Here is a 16,592-nt window from a genome sequence, read left to right as displayed (position 1 = left end):
CCTTCCAGGGACAGCCCAGGTGCTGGCTTTCAGGGGGCTGGCCTGTAGTGGCTGCATTAGCATAACAAAGACACTGCTCCCAGTCAGGAAATTCCAAGGGTTTGAGAAGCTCCCAGGGGGAGCTGGGAACACAGACCAAGAATGTTCTTTACCATCCCACAGAGGTCTTCTGATAAAGCACTCAGCAGCGAAGGCCCCATTCTTGGCACCCCTGGCCAGAGCTGTGCAAAATGTGTCCTATGGAAGGGATGGCCATGTAACCACTTCCCAATGACAGGGGCTAGCTGTTCAAGAACGCTGCCCATCCCCCACTTTCCAGATGCCAGAAGATAATGCCAGGATCTTATCAGGAAGAGTGGATGTGAAGGGCACTGACCACTTCCCTGAGGGGGTCAGGATGCTGGCGGGCTCTTTGTGGCACGGAAGGGAAAAGGACATCAGGACAGTGGGGGTCTTATCCAAGCGCTGCACCCGTCCTCACCCCATCCTCCTCTATTCCTCATTAACATCAGCATCCACCCCGGGAGCACCCCAAGCTCCTGGAGGGGAGAAGTCCTTTTACGGGGACAGGGGCTGCTCCCACCTCCAGGCACCTGATCTGGCTTCTCCTCGAGAACGGGGTGTTCCAGAGCGGAGCTGAGACACCCCGAGGCCGCCTCCGGAGTTCCTCTAACCCTCCAGGGTCATGTCCAGCCTCAGTGCCCCAGACACACGGAAACTAGTCCTGTCTACAAATGAGGCTCTGGCTGTCCTCCAGGGGGAGGTGATGGAACCCCGGCGGGTTGATGGGTCATCGTGGCTGACCTACTTCCAGAGGGCCTTTTCCTGTCTCCCCTGGAGGACCCGGCAGCACATGGCCCCAGGCTGCCTCGGACCCCAGCCCCGAGGTACCTTCATGGCCATCAGCTCTTGCATCAACACCGCGTTCTCCAGATCCAGCCGCTGGCTGTCCCCCCGGGGCTTCACGTCGTAGCTGAGGGGGTCGATGTGGATGCTCTCCAGCTCCAGCATGGTCAGCTTGACCGCGGCCCTGTCATTCCGGAGCTGCTGGATGTAGTCCTTCAGCCTCTGCTCGTCTTCCTTAGTGAACTCCGTGTCGCAGCTACTGGCCGTGGAGCTAGTTGTGCTGAGGAGACAGAGCAAACCTCTCACGATTTCCGGCCACTGAGAACGGGTCTTGTCCTGGACTCCTTTCCACACCCCATCTCTCCAACGGCCTTCCATGGTAACCCCCACCCCGCGCACTTCCCAAAAAAGCATTCTTTATGCCATTGGGTCATTGATATTACCTTTTAGGAGAGAAATCAGTCTGAAGAATAACAGAAATGCCTACCCCCTTTAACACAACATGTGGACCCTAAGAAGGAATTCTAAGGAAATAATCCCACAGAAACAACAAAATACAAAGACACTGTGTGGCATAGAGGACATAGTTAATTTGGTACATTCCAAAAGAAGGCAAGTTGCATGGACATTTCAGTAGTAATTATGACATGGTGGAAATATTTTAAGTGGAGAAATAGGATAAAAGTAGTATTTGATTAAAAAATAGCCATACATGTGGGCTGGACTTAAAAAAAAAAGGATATGTTTAGGAACAAAGTTGAAGAACAAAATACCTATGGTGTGATGTATAGATCCGTGTGTGTGTGTGTGTGTGTATTCACTCGTGTAAACACACGTCTAGGACTGCAGCGGCAGTCCCCTTGGGGTAGGAGCTGGAAGGTGTGGTGGAAAAGGGGGAGTGGGGTACCATGAAACAAACCTCCATGAGTATTGCTACTGTGACAATGTAGAAAGCAGGAGCCCCTCCCGAACCCCCACCCCCCGCCGCCAACCATGCCATTCCTCCCGGCTCACGGCTGAGTATACTGTCCATCACAGGGACCCAGGTCCAACCACGGGGCCCTGGAAGCCGTATTGAATGGTGATGGCTGCCAGACCCGAGGAGCGGTTAGGATGACCCCTGAGAACACAGCCTCCCCTGAAGGATTCTGTGTCACCCAGGCCACCACACGAAGGGGAGCACCACAGGAAAACCGAGGCTAGGGCTCTTAAGAGGGCACTGACTTTTTCTGGCAGTGGGCAGGCTGTCCCCACTGGCTCAGAAGGAGGCCCTTTGCACCCTGTCAGTCCTCAGAGGCCAGTGTGGATCTACAGTTTCTCTGGACTTACTACCGGTCCCGCCGACACTCGACATCACCCTCATGGCTCTGGCCTTGGAAAGACGTTAGAATACAAGCTGGGGCCCGCTGAACTCTCATCAAAACAAGCCAGGTCGGCACGATCATCTCTGTCACTACAGATTTGGTGACTGAGGCTCGGAGATGTTAGGTGGCTGGCCTGGTCATAAGGCTGGACACTGGTACACTTGGACTTGGGCCAGTGTCTTCTCATTCCTCAGGCCCATCCTCCCAAGACTCCTGTTGCTAGAAGCTGAGCCAGGAGCGAGGAGTGGTCCCCACAGCCTGCTGGCTGCTGGAGGCCCAGGCCTGCCCTCCTCACCTCACCCTGGAACCCTACAGGCCCAGGACCCCAACTCAGCAGATGCAATGGCCCCATAACCTATGACCAGGGACCATTCCACTCTTATGTGCGACACGTTATCTAGAAGATGGGGCTTCTAGAGATAAGGGTGAGGAGAAGGGATGAGCTGGAGCCCTGCCATGCAGCTGCCTGTGCATGGGAGGAAGCCAGCATCCTGGGGCTTGGGTGATCTTTGAGTCAGAAAACTCCCACTAGAACTGCAAGTTCCTGAGCACCACAGACCCTTTGGGGCCACTCTCCCACCCCACCCTCTTCACCCCAGGGAGGAATACCTCCTTACAGGTTCTGATGATTCATTTCATGCAGCAGTAAGGCTAGTCTATAGTGCCCGCGTGCATGGCCAAACACCCACCTAGATGTCACTGTGAAGGTATTTTTTAAAAAAATGTATTTAACATTTATTTATTTAAGAGAGTGTGAGTAAGTGAGCACGGGGGGAGAGGGACAGAGGGAGAGAGAGAGAGGAACTCCAGCAGTCTCTCTGCTGAGCAAGGAGTCTGACACAGGGCTTGATCCCTTGACCCTGAGATCATGGCCAGAGCCAAAATCAAGAGCTGGACGCTCAAGCGACTGAGCCACCCAGGCAACCCGAGATGTAACATTTAAATCATTTGCTCAGTAAAGCAAACTACCTTCCATGATGTAGGTGGGTTTCGTCCAATCAGTTGAAAGCCTTAAGAGAAAAGACTGAGGTCCCCCAAGAAAGAAATTCTGCCCTGGACAGCCTTCAGATTCAAGACTGCTACATCAAGACTTCCTTGGGTCTCTAATCAGTGTGCCTGCCCTATAGATTTAAGACTTGCCAGTCCCCATAATTGTATGAGCCAATTCCTTAAAATTAATCACTCTTTCCCCATATATACATACCACGACCTCTACCCCCATTGGTCCTGTTTCTCTGGAGAACCCTAATACAGAGGTGTTACCTTGACCTGTAACCCAAGCACCTTTGCCACTTGGTAGATTTACAGGAAGCATGACTCAACCTCCCTGGGCCTACTTCCTCATCTATAAAATGAAGTTGGACTGTACAGGGTTTAGAACAGTGCCTAGCACGCAGTAAGCACTCAAGAAATAAATGTAGCTATCATTCGTTTAAGCGATACTGGAGGGCCACTGTGAGGTACTCTCCTAGGCTCTAGAAAAATCTCTGCTCTCACAGAACTCATATTCTAGCAGGGGAGACAAGTAAAATACAGAGTACATCAGACAGTGAGAAGTACCACGGAGAAAAATGAAGCAATTACGGAGAGCACAAAGAGAAGATGGGCTTATTCCGTGCAACAGAGCTGTAGGGAGGACCTGCATGAAAAGTTACATAAAGTAACTACATAAAGTAGACCTATGGATAGAGTAGACTCACAGGACGTGAAAAACAGAGCTGTGTGGATATTTAGAGGAAGAGCGATCCAGGCAGAGGACACAGCGAATGCAAAGGCCCTGAGGCAGTGAGTGTGGCTGAGCTGGAGTCAGTTAAGGGAGAAGAAGGAGGACAGCTGGTCAGAGAGGAGGGTGTGTGTTGGTGGTAAGGGCAGGGCACCAGGTCCTGTCAGGTTTTATAAGGGCTGACTTTCCCTCTAGAATTAGAATGGAAGCCATTGGAGGGTTTGTGACAGAGGCGTGATGTGATCTGCCTTTCATCTTAATAAGATCCCTCTGGCCTCTGGGCTAAGGAGAGGTACAGGGAGCCAAGGGCAGAGGCAGGGGGACCCATCCTGGGCTCTTGAGACAATCTCGGGAAGTGATGGCGGAAGCTGGGCGGCAGGAAGGAGAATACAGTTATTATGATCAGTCACCGTTCGTGTGGTTTCTCAAGCTGCATTTTAAAAAGGATGAGAAGGGAGAAGCAGCAGCACCCTCTGGCTAGAGCACTTCAGGTGGCAATTTCATAAAGAAACAAGCTGCTCAAGAGAAGCGAAGGAGTTAACAGTAGCCCCAGCAGAGGGCACTGGGGAGGTCGGTGGGACTTGGGGACTAGGGGAACTTCTCCCGGGGATGCTCAGGGTCCCTCCCTCAGCAGCTGCCCTGCTCTGCAGTAAAGCAGGTCACCCCCAGCCATGGGAGAAGGCCTGCCTGGAACAAAACCATTCAAGTAGGACTCAGCGCTCACCTTCACGGACTGTCAACACAGACCTGGAGGGACAGACATCTAAACGTCCAGCAGAAGAGCAACAATGAAACGAGAGCTGTGGCGGTGGCCGTGTCCATAGTGCCTTCCACAGGGCTGAGCCTGGAGCTGTGCTCAGGGGTGCAGCAGGTGTGGACAGCGTGCACTGGGCAACAGCAACACCTCCTTTCCAGGGACCTGCCAGGAGGCTTCAGAAATGAAATTGACTGCCGGGGAGTTGGGACTCTGGGCTGGAAGTTCCCTTTAAAATCCTCATCCTTCCTTACATTAAAAATTACTACGTCAAGAAGACCATGGAGGGGCGCCTGGGTGGCTCAGTGGGTTAAGCCGCTGCCTTCGGCTCAGGTCATGATCCCAGGGTCCTGGGATCGAGTCCCACATCAGGCTCTCTGCTCAGCAGGGGGCCTGCTTCCCTCTCTCTCTCCCTGCCTCTCTGTCTACTTGTGATCTCGGTCTGTCAAATAAACAAATAAAATCTTAAAAAAAAAAAAAAGAAAAATTCAACATTATAATGATTTTCAACATTGCTAATAATTACAAGACAAAGGAAAGTCTTAAGGGTATTTTTTTTTTTTAAAGATTTTATTTATTTATTTGACAGACGGAGATCACAAGCAGGCAGAGAGGCAGGCAGAGAGAGAGGAGGAATCAGGCTCCCCGCTGAGCAGGGAGCCTGATGCGGGGCTCGATTCCAGGACTCTGAGATCATGACCTGAGCCGAAGGGTATTTTTTTGCCCAGAGATCAGCAAAATTGAAAAAATCTATGCTACCCAGTTTTAGCAAGGGTTCGGAGGAAGAGGAGAAAAACGTCATCATGTATGGAAGCTCTCTGACCTTGGAAACAATCACTTTTGGGCCAGCAAATTATGTTTCTTTGAGTTTCCCACAGAAATTGCACAAGAAGGACAGGCGTGGGGTCCAGGACGGTGGCTCTAATGGTTAACAGTGAAAAGCTGGGCAGGAATGTCCAGTGAGAGGAAGTTGTTTGGATACATGAAGGACTGCCCTCCACTGTGAGAGTGGGAAGCTACTGACAGACACGAACGTCACATGGAAAAAAATTTAATAGGGGAAAAACAAATTTCAAGAGAGTCGACATAATAGGATTCTTAGATTAAAAATTACATCTAATCATATTTTTAAAGATGCTGTGCTTTGGCCTGCTGGTGGAAGATTCCCATCTTCCATTTTCTCCTGGGACCCACCTCCTCTCTTCTCACCTGTGTGGCTCCTGTGGGAACTGCCATGGCCACTGAGGACAGGTGGGGGGTGGGGAGGAGGAGGACTTGAGCCCTGGGGCAAGATGTCCCAGTTTGAATTTTCTTTTTTTTTACTTGACATCAGTGAAACCAGTCAGCCTTAGTACACATGCAGGAGTTGTGCTGGTTTTCTGTCACCTGGGGTGTCTGCCTGCGGCAGGAAGATGAGGGCCGTGTGTGGGGAGCACAGGCTGGATGTGGGCAGTTCCTGTGCGTGGAATGGCCTTCTAACAAGGCCCCGTTTATGACAGAATATGACTGTCATTTTCAGCCAAAGGTCTTAACAAAGGAAAAACGGGACAGGTAAAACTGTGAGAAATACACCCTGAACTGTTCGCAGTGTCCTTTCTAGTGAGAATCATCCTATGGAGAATTTGATATAATGCTTGGATTTTAATTTAGTTTTACAATGATCATGCAGTTCTGGGACATCTGGCTGGCTAAGTTGGTTAAGCGTCTGCCTTTGGCTCAGGTCATGATCCCAGGGGCCTGGGTTCGAGCCCCACAGCGGGCTCCCTACTCAGTGGAGAGCCTGCTTCTCCCTCTCCCTCTGCCTCTCCCCCTGCTCGTGTGCTCTCTCTCTCAAATAAATAAAATCTTTAAAAAACACATTTCAGGTCTCTACCTAGTCTTCACAGAGCCTAAAAGATAAATGACAAGGCCATTTGAGCAGCAGGCCTTAGCACCATGCTGTCGTGTTGAGGAATGTGTCTGAGCTGGGCTTCAGAATGTACTAGCACCTCTAAGCTTTAATCCCAAGGACTGTGGATAAATTCTCCTGATAGCTGGGATGAGAAAGCAACTCCTTTCTTCACAGGGATGAGAACAATTACAGATACAACAGCCAGATCTGGTCTCTCACTCCCAGAAGCTTGCTGATGGCGGTGGCCCAGGCTTTTCCTAATGGGCTGGCCATTCTAATCCCATCCATCCTTTCAAAGGACAGGGTTCCACTGTCGTCAACCCTCCTTTCTGCTCCAGGGAGACTTCACCCAAGACGAGCTTAGAATGTGAACAGTGGGCATCTTGAGTTCCACTGCCCTTACTCCAACTTGGGGGTGAATGGTCAGCCGGCTGGAACCCTGATGCCTGGAAGGTGCCCGGCCGCTCCCCAGAGAAGCTGCGGTGCCCAAACTCCCATGGCTCACTGTGATCCCCACCCAACAGTGGTACAGAAGGGACGCAGCTCTAGTCTCCATTAGGACAGATCTGCTGAGGCTTATTCTGTCTTGGCCACATGTCCTTCTGTAGACTGAGATCGATGACTGTGCTTCCATGGGATGAACTGAAATTGTGATGCTTGACAGGAAGAGTGGGCTTGACTAAGGATTCCCTATTCCCATCTCAACAATTTAGTCCCCTGGCCCCTCTGTTGTGAGATGCTGAGAAAGCTATCCAGGCCCTCGACGTTACTTAGTTCCTCAGTCCATTAAGTCTATTGTAACTGCTGATGAGGCTAGGACTGAATTTTTCAAAAGCGAAATAGCAGCATCTCTAGGCTCCTGCCAACAGTCAGGTGAAGGGCTGGCTACCATTTTTTATTCTCCTTGCTGGTAACTACTCTGCTGCTGTTCCTTTCCCAAACCACGACCCTCCTGTCATCAGGAGCCGTTCGTCTGCTGCCGGAAAGGCATCTGGAAACCTGACACTCGGCATTCCTTTCCTGAGACCTTGAGGAACAGCTGACTGACACTCTGATTAGGATTCTCCGGGCCAGTCGGTGACCATGGGAGGAAAAGGGGGATACGGAGCCAGACAGAGCTCCGACATAGAAAACTCCATCTCTTTCTCCCTCTAAACTTGACACAGGGGCATGTCTGAGCTGGAATGGTGAGATTTCCACACAAAATCAGTCATTATAATTATGAAAAGGGTTGGTGGTTTGGGACGTTTTCTCAGGGCCCATGGGTCGCATAAGAGTATTCTGGTTGTGTCAGGATGAGAAAATGTGGAATGCCACGCCAGTGGGCTGCATGTGGTTCTTCCTGGCCCACCCTGGCTGCTCAGACTCAGGTGGGAGGGTGAAAGTGAATTTTTAAGGACGAGAGAGTGAAATCTGAATTAGAATCCACTGTACTTTGATGGAAGACCCATTTGAGGCGGAGAGCATCCTTAAAAAGTAAAGACCATGGGGGCACCTGGGTGGCTCAGTGGGTTAAAGCCTCTGCCTCCAGCTCAGGTCATGATCTCAGGGTCCTGGGATCGAGCCCCACATCGGGCTCTCTGCTCGGCAGGGAGCCTGCTTCCCCCACCCCCCTCTGCCTACTTGTGATCTCTGTCTGTCAAATAAATAAATAAAATCTTAAAAAAAAAAAAAAAAAAAGACCATGTCCTGAATTGATCTCAGCCTGTGTTAAGATATCACCAAAAATTAAATTTCTCTAAGAAAACTGTCTCAGAATCAAGGCTCACCTGTACATTAAAGTATTTCCAGCAAACATTCAAAATGAGGATCCCCCTAAAAGGACAGTGAGGGTTCTTACTTTTGTCTCCAAATTTGTCTCTGATCTGGATTAAAACGAAATTATTTGGGGAGTGGGGAGGTGTGAGCAAAGGATGTGTAACACACCCCTTCGAAGCTACTGAAACAGCACATATGCCCCATCGACTGGCTTCTCGTGTTCTTGGATTCAACAGAATAGCATCACTGACAGCCCGGAGACTATGTTTCTACTCTGAATGAACGAGGAAATTATAGATCATACACATCTGGAAAAGCCATTAAGGACAGCATCTGCTTTCTATGTTCAGCAGAAGAATGTGGTTTTTAAGACAAAAATAAATTATAATCTCTGTTTCACTGAATAAGATGACTGGGGCGCCGGAGTCAAAAGCGACGGGCTCCCTGGAGCCTGTGAGCACCTGGCCAGCTCTGCTGCTGGGAGCAGCCCCTCTCCCAAGGCCCCGGGGCTGGGGCAGATACATGGAGGCACTCAGCCAGATGGCTGGGTCCTGCCAGTGGGAGGAGAGACGGGAACATTTAGTTGCTTTCAGGCACCAAGGAAACGCCAGTATTTCCCCTTTGGCTCCTGAGATCCCATCCAGCCTTCTGAGGTTCTTGTCACTCGGTCGGCGAGTGGATACTGTTTTTTTAACGTTGTGATACGCAGCCCGGTGTAGTGCCAAGAGTAATACGTTGGTGCCAAAGTGCTGGGGCTCAGTCCCAACTTGCCTCTGTCAGCCGTGATACCTTACTTAGCCAAGTCACTTACAGATCTCTGAGCCCAGGCTCTCTCCCCTGTGCGAACAGGGTAAGTCACCTTCTTGTGTCTTATGATTTGGCTACCACAGGAGAATCTGTAACAAAGTAGTTTCTAGACCTGGAACCGATACATAAAGGGAAGGTGTTCATAGGGCTTGGGTGGTAAGACCTGGGAAGATGGCTAGCAGAGGCTTCATTCTGATCCTCTACCCCCTTCTGGAAGAATCCAGTGGCTTCCACAAAGTATGCTCAGCCAGGTCTTCGCTGCTTTCCTCCCCATCTTTTTCATGTACCCGCTTCTAGATTCACAGACACTGAACCTGAACTCAGGCTCATCGCTGAGTGTCTGCGGACGACCTGCTCTGAATTTGGCAACACTCTGCAGAGCAAAAGAGATGGGAGAGGAGGAGGCTATCGCCCTAGAAGAGCTTACGAAGGACAGAGGCCCGGGGAGAAGAGGGGAGGGAATGGAGCTCAGAAATCGGACGCAGCTTGGGTCGTGGATGCTTAGCGACTGTTTGCAGCAAATGGGCCTTATGCTACCCCAGATGCTCCCGGAAATCAAGAACTATGAAGAAATGGAGAACAGAAAAAAATGGGAGCGAGCGCACCAGACAGAAAGGGAGGCTTGGGTTCCACCTTCTTGTGCAAACATCCCTTCTGTCTGGGCTGTGGTCCCCACACCGGCCACGGAAGGCCCTTCCCAGCTTTCCCATGCTGACCCCCCGATTCCCCGGTTGGAGCAGGCTGCAAGCACGGGGGCACATCTGACCTCATCCAACCCTCACAGTCTGAGAGCTGGGCCCCCACATGTCCAGCCCAGTGAGTAGACGACAGGCGCACACATGTCCGTCCAGTAGCAGAAGGGCTGAGAATTACCTGGTGTGGCTGTTGGAGGAGAGGCTCTCCCAGGGTTGCACACTACAGCCAGCCACGGCGAATGCGCCCCCGCAGCTGCCATCCAGCTTCATGAGCAGGGCCTTGGCTGCATTCTCAGCTGTCTTCCGGCAGTCGTGAGCACGCTTGAGCATCTGAGTGATGTTCTCGTCCCCTGACTGGTCTCCTGTGTTACAAAGAGGCCAAAGGATTAATCCACACGCTTGTACATGAGACAGGTCTGGGAGCAGGGTCCGGATCATCAGTTTTTGGCTACTTGGGGCAGAGGTGGCCCGGGGGAGAGAAACGAGCAGGGGATGGCCAGTGAAGAGACACATGGGCAGGGCCAGGCACCGTCCCTTAGAGACTGTACGTAGCAAGGCACATCTCTGCCCTAGGCTCTGTCCCTATCAATGAAGGGCTGGCCAGCGTGATCTCTGAGGCCTGTCTCTCGCTATAACATGCTGTGATTGTCTAAGGATCCAGGCTCCTGAGTTCTCCCACTCAGCTGCAATTTACCACGTGGCCATTCTTTCCTGTGGTGGCACATTCTCATGAATGAAGCCCAAACTGTGCCTTGCACACAGCCAGAGCTTTGCTTCAAGCTTTGGATAAGCAAGAGAAACACTGAAGAGTTCAGATGAGCACCTGAGATCAGCAGTGTATTTTCTCTACCACTGCTGACCCTAACTCTGCTGTCTCTGCTGGAGCATGGTTCGTGACGAGCCCTGAAGCCTCCAGGAGTCAGGTCCCTGGGTTGGAGCAAGACCTCAGGAATGGCAGGTACCCACACAGGGCCAGACAGCGACTTCCCAGATGAAGATGTTCATGTTCTTGTTGTGTTTTCAAAACCATCCTGGCCCAACAGGTCACCAGTTTGCTACCTCTTCAGCCTAGATCCCTAGTCTTCCAAGTACTTTCAAATGAAATCATATGCCAAAGCCCAAGGCACCAAAATGGTAAATGCAGAACTGGGTGACGTGAATAGCGTGGGGGTCCTACATTCTGGTTTCCCCCCATCCTCCGAACCCACTGCTGAGGCCCCAAGACACTTCTCCAGCCTCCCCGGACACAGTTTGAAAACCGCTGGTCTAACTCATCTAGAATGAACGTAATGAATGCCTGTGTCATCGACAAGAAACTGAAATAACCACAGGGGCTGGTACTGGCGGCAATGTCATCAGCTAGTCCTCGCCCGGCCAGGCGCCTCTATGGCCCATTAGAGCGGAACGGTGGGTCCACAGCTGCCGTCAGCAGAATGGAAGGGAGATTTCGTAAGGAACTGCCCCAGGTCAGCCAACTCACAGCTTTACGGAGACTGGGGAAGAAGCGTGGGTGTCCCGTCCTGCAGGCTGAGCTTTCCTGGACCACCCCTCCCCATGCCCCTGTGGCCACGTCTCTGACAACTTTCATGCCTGCCTTCCTTCCACAAATGAGCTAGTTTATATCCATCTTACCAACTGATTGCTCTTTGAATTCTGTTTTGAAGCAGGCATGATATTACTGACTGGTTCGTTTGATAAATATATCATGAGCTACCCAGGATTATGTTAATACAAAGCATTTCATTATTGATTTTACATATTTTAAATGCAGATTCATATAAGCCCTTCCAGCTCCTACCAAGTAACTGTGCCAAGTAGAGACAAGCCTAATAAAAGGTACCTTTCCAGGACAGGATGGTTTAAAGGCATCTTCTGATCATACAAACTGGAATTAAAAGGATTGATTTTTTTCCCCTTTAATTGATCATTTTCCTTAATATAGATATTTAAAAGGAAAAAAAAAAAACTTGACAGCATGCCAAGATCATTTTAGGATCTGTTTAATATGAGGTATACAGTTTTATGGTTTAGTGAAAAGACCCTGAAAAATGAGGGTTCTAATGGAAATGCTGGCAGAGTTTCTACATCTGGGCTGGGATATTAATACTCTTAAAAAGAGGAGGGGGGAGGAGGGTGGTCACCCATGCAAATGGAGGCCTGCTCCCTTGCTTCGTATCTTAGATATGAAGCAGGAAATTAATGCCTGGGATACTTCCTTTCCTTCAGATTTGCTTTATATTCCTGTCCAGGTCAAAACTGAAGGAGGAAAAACCTGTGAGTGTTCAGTGCCCAAGCTAGACCCCAGGTGAGGGGGAGGAGCTGGTGAGAACAATGGGGTAGGGATGCAGATGCACTCCGGAGGCCCCCATGCCAACCCTCTTTGCAAGGTGCATCCTGGAAGGGCAGCCCCAGTGAAGGCTTCCAGCCATTGCCAAGTGCGAGGCAAGTGGGTTGGCTTACCTCTCTGTTTGCCCACAGGGCTGAGCTCTGTGCCCCAGGGAGAGCCCTCTGAAGTGGACAGCAGGGTGAGGAACCATTTTCTCTGTGTTTAAGAGGCACCTGGAGACCCGGGAAGGGGAGCCCATGCCTCAACACCACCCAGAAGCGCAGTCAACAGAAGCAGCGCATCTCAGCAAAGGCTACATGGGCAGCAAAGGGACCCTTAACAGTCAGCATCCCAAAGAGAGGCTGTGGGCAAGTCAGTCCCTTTCATCACAAACTGGGGGCCTCCTGCTCCATCTGGTCCTACTGTTGGCCCGGGACAGTATGTTTCCTAAGAGGGCTTGATTGTTTTAACTTGCCTGTAATTCTGTTTCTACTCCAGTTCTTGCCGCATTCAACATAAACAATTTACTCACTCAGTCATGAGGAAAAAACGAAAAACACACTTGACAAGCGAATTTCATGTCATCGGGAGGTGTTCCAATACCAACAGCGAAATGGGGGCACCACAGAGCCCAGGAGGCAGGGAACAAGGAGGCAGAGGGAGGGAGGAACTTGGGCCACACTCACCAGGGGAGGACCCCACACCGGCCGCCCGGAACTGCCCCAGGATGAGGCTCTGCTCGCTCTCAGCCAGTGCCAGGAGGAGTTCGTAGGCTTCGATGCACTGCTCACTGGAACAGAAACACATGGCATCCTCAGCTCTGGCAGAGGACAGGGAGCCTCCTCAGGGCTGCACTGTCCCCCGGGGAAGCAGATTCAGACCTGCTTCTCGGCCTCACTGTCCACAGAAGCAAGGAAACAACTGCAAATATTCCTGTATAAAGCCAGGGGCTTGCTGCTCTGTTCTGATGCCCACCCTCTCCCCTCTCACTTAACTTAAACTTTTGGTTTAAACTAGGGTCTAGGGGCACCTGGGTGGTTCAATCAGATAAGCATCCAACTCTTGACTTTAGCTCAAGTTGTGATCTCAGCATGGTGAGATGCAGCCCCGTGTGGAGCTTGCTTGGGATTCTCTCCCTCTTCTTCTGCCACTCCCCATTCCCACTTGTACCCATGGGCACATGTTCTCTCTCTAAAAATAAATAGATCAATAGGGGCACCTGGGTGGCTCAGTGGGTTAAGCCTCTGCCTTTGGCTCAGGTCATGATCCCAGGGTCCTGGGATCGAGCCCTGCATCGGGCTCTCTGCTCGGCCGGGGGCCTGCTTCCCTTCCTCTCTCTGCCTGCCTCTCTGCCTACTTGCAATCTCTGTCTGTCAAATAAATGATTAAAATCTTTAAAAAAAAATAGATCAATGAACTAGAACCTAGAAAGATGCAAGAGAAGCAATAAAAGTGGGAGAGTTGGGGTGCCCGGGTGTCTCATCGCTAAGCATCTGCCTTCCTCTTCGGTCATGATCTCAGGGTCCTGGGATCAAGTCCCGCATTGGGCTCCCTGCTCGGTGGGATGCCTGTTTCTCCCTCTCCCATGACCCCTGCTTGTGTTCTCTCTCTTACTGTATCTCTGTCAAATAAACAAATAAAATCTTCAAAAAAGGAAAAAAAAAAAAGCAGGAGAAATAAGCTTACTGCTTCTTTAACGATCGGCTAAACAGGAAAGGGATTATGCCTGTGGTAGCCAGCCTCCAGGATGGCCCCCACTGATCCCATATGCTAGTGTCCACACCCTTGTGTTGTCTTTTTCTGCACTGTACCAAAGTTAGTCTATGGGACTAAGAGGATATGGAATATCACTTCCAAGATGAAGTTATTTAAAAGCATGGTGACTTCCATCTTGGTCACGCTCTCTTCTCCCTTCATCCTCTCTAGAAAAAGCCAGCTGCCATGTCTTGAAGTCTCTCGAGCAGCCCCACAGAGAGACCCATGTGGTGAGGAGCTAAGGCTTCCAGCCAACAGTGAGTGAAGGACTCCACCAAACAGCTGTGTGAACGAGCCTTCCCAGAAGCACATCCGCCAGCTCCAGTTAAGGTTTTAGATGACACAGCCCCAGCTGACAGCTCAAGCAGGCTTCCTAAGAGATTCTGAGCTGGAACGCTACCTAGAGGGGTCACTCCCAGCTTCCTGACCCTGGAAACTGTGCCACAAGAAATAGTTACATAATCATTGGTAGAAAGAAAGGAGAAAGAAAGAGAGAGAAGGAGGAAAAAAGAAAAGAAAGGAATGAGGGAGGGAGGCAGGGAAAGCCCCAGAAAGAAGACTATTTTGACCTAGACCTACAGTAGCCAATAGCCACATGTGGCTATGTGAAGTTAAAAGAATTTAAGTTAAATAAAATGAAAAATTCAGTTCCTCTGGGGTGATAGCCGTATAGTTTATGTGCCACATGTGGCTAATAGTTACCATACTACAGCACAGATAAATAATAGGTCCAACATCACAGAAAGTTCTATTAGATGTGTGTAAAATTGCTCCTTGAAATATGTATGAAACCTGACAAATGTGGATTTCTAAGAGGAAGAAATCAGTCTCTCTTCTTTGTGCCTGTCATCATTGGACACACCAGGTATAGGAAGGATCTCAGAGGGACCCCTTCCCCATGGCCACACGTGACCCACAGGGACCCATGTCCGCACAGGAATTGGAGCATGTGTGTAATGCCTGAGTAGCCCAGGACAAGATGCCTGCTGAGCAGAAATTTCCCTGCTAAGCAAATAACTGATTAGCTTCTCCAAGCTAAGCAGGGAAATCTTGCTTTACTCAACACTTAGTCAACAGACCATCTGTTTGTTGATTGTCTCACTTTCATCTTCTTTCACTGAGAGATAAGGAAAAGAGCCCCATCACTAGCCCCGGGTGCTGGCAGCCCCCCCTTTCAAGGGTAGTCCATCTTCCAGGTTAGACACATGGCAACATTGCTTCATCCACACAGATCAAAGGCAGACTGCAGAGCAGTCTGTTTCAAGAGTTATCATAGGTGGATTATCTGCTTGCTTTGGTGTGTCTGTAAACTAGCATGATTGCGCTTGAGCTTTTGTCTCATGTGTTTTGTTTTTTTAAGTAGGCTCCACTCCCAGCGTATGGCCCAACATGGGACTAAACTCACGACCCTGAGATCAAGACCTCAGCTGAGATCAAGAGTCAGATGCTTAACGGATTGAGCCACCCAGGCGCCCCTGGTCTCAAAGCTTTTGGAGTTTGATTTTGTTTTGTGAAGAAACAAAGTCTCTTAAAACATATTGATCTTTTCAGAGGACACTAAGAGTAAGGTACAGTCATTAATCTGGATCTTGGCAAATATGCCTAAAGGGAGCCACTAATAAACCCCTGAAAACAATAATGCATAGCTTTGTCACTCTGAAACAGTCACTTGAAAACAGAGAAATTCCAAAGCTGATGAGAGTGAAAAAAATGGTACAATCATATACTGCTTGCTCGTCAATGGAAGAACGGCAGTCATTTAAACTGGCTTGCTTTTGTGGGGAAAAAAAACTGCGTGTGTCTGAAGAGCCACAAAAATATTCATATCCTTTGACCTGTAATTTCTCCTTCGGAGATTTTCTTCTAAGGAAAATATTCAAAAGAATGACGGCATTATCTGTATTAAATTATTCACCATAAAATTGTTTTTAATATCCCAAGTCAGCAAAAGTCTAAATGTCTCTTAGAGAAATGAGTAAATAAAACAACAATATATAAACTTGAGGCGGGGGACACAGCCATCCATCCCGACACTACGAAACAACATTACAAAACCACCATAAACTGAAGAAACGGAATGTCCCGGATTTATAACCATGTAAAATACATAGGACAATGAAAAAAGACTGGAAAAGGCAACAAATGGGCATACAAATATGAAAATAAATACTCTGAGTGATATTACTTCAATAATATTCAAGTTCAACACGTTCGCAGAGACATACCAGTGTTCCGACACCATACTCGTTACTCTTATTTTGTTAATTGCCACAAGGTCTAATGGATTTTCAATATGTATCACACTATGCTTGCGGGTCCAACCCTCCCACCCAATGCGTTCTAAAAACCTGGTTTCCACTTTAACGCAAGTTACCACGGATGCATTTCTAATTTAAAATGCCAACCCACCCCCTGCTGCCCTGCGTGCGCGCACGCATGCGCACAGGCACTTCCTTGCATGCATCCGCATGCGCACATGCACTTACGCGCACGCATGCGCACACGCACGCCTGGCCCACATTTGCCTACCTGTACTGCAGGGCCAGCCTCAGCGCGGTGGCGTTGGATTCGTACTTTCCCACCAGCATGCTCATCCTCTCCGCGTTGCTTTTGCATTCTTCCAGGGTTATAGTCAGGAGGTCATTTTGGGATTTGAGGTGTTCGATGCGGCTA

General features: G+C 49.7%; 1 protein-coding gene across 5 annotated transcripts in view; it reads right to left on the bottom strand.

Annotated features, from left to right (window-relative positions):
• MCC (MCC regulator of WNT signaling pathway) overlaps positions 1-16,592 on the bottom strand; it is a 434,517-nt gene that overhangs the window by 25,102 nt on the left and 392,823 nt on the right. For all 5 annotated transcript variants that reach the window (XM_044264127.1, XM_044264130.1, XM_044264140.1 and 2 more), the window contains 4 exons: positions 16,449-16,589; positions 12,851-12,954; positions 10,017-10,200; positions 892-1,126 (listed from right to left, as the gene is read on the bottom strand). In XM_044264127.1, the coding sequence (XP_044120062.1) occupies positions 892-1,126; positions 10,017-10,200; positions 12,851-12,954; positions 16,449-16,589 (664 nt within the window). The remainder of the gene's footprint in view (positions 1-891; positions 1,127-10,016; positions 10,201-12,850; positions 12,955-16,448; positions 16,590-16,592) is intronic.

The sequence above is a fragment of the Neovison vison genome, chromosome 1, assembly GCF_020171115.1.
Source record: "Neovison vison isolate M4711 chromosome 1, ASM_NN_V1, whole genome shotgun sequence".
NCBI lineage: Eukaryota > Metazoa > Chordata > Mammalia > Carnivora > Mustelidae > Neogale > Neogale vison.
The sequence above is the reverse complement of the archived record's forward strand: the minus strand, read 5'-3'. Positions and strand labels throughout refer to the sequence as shown.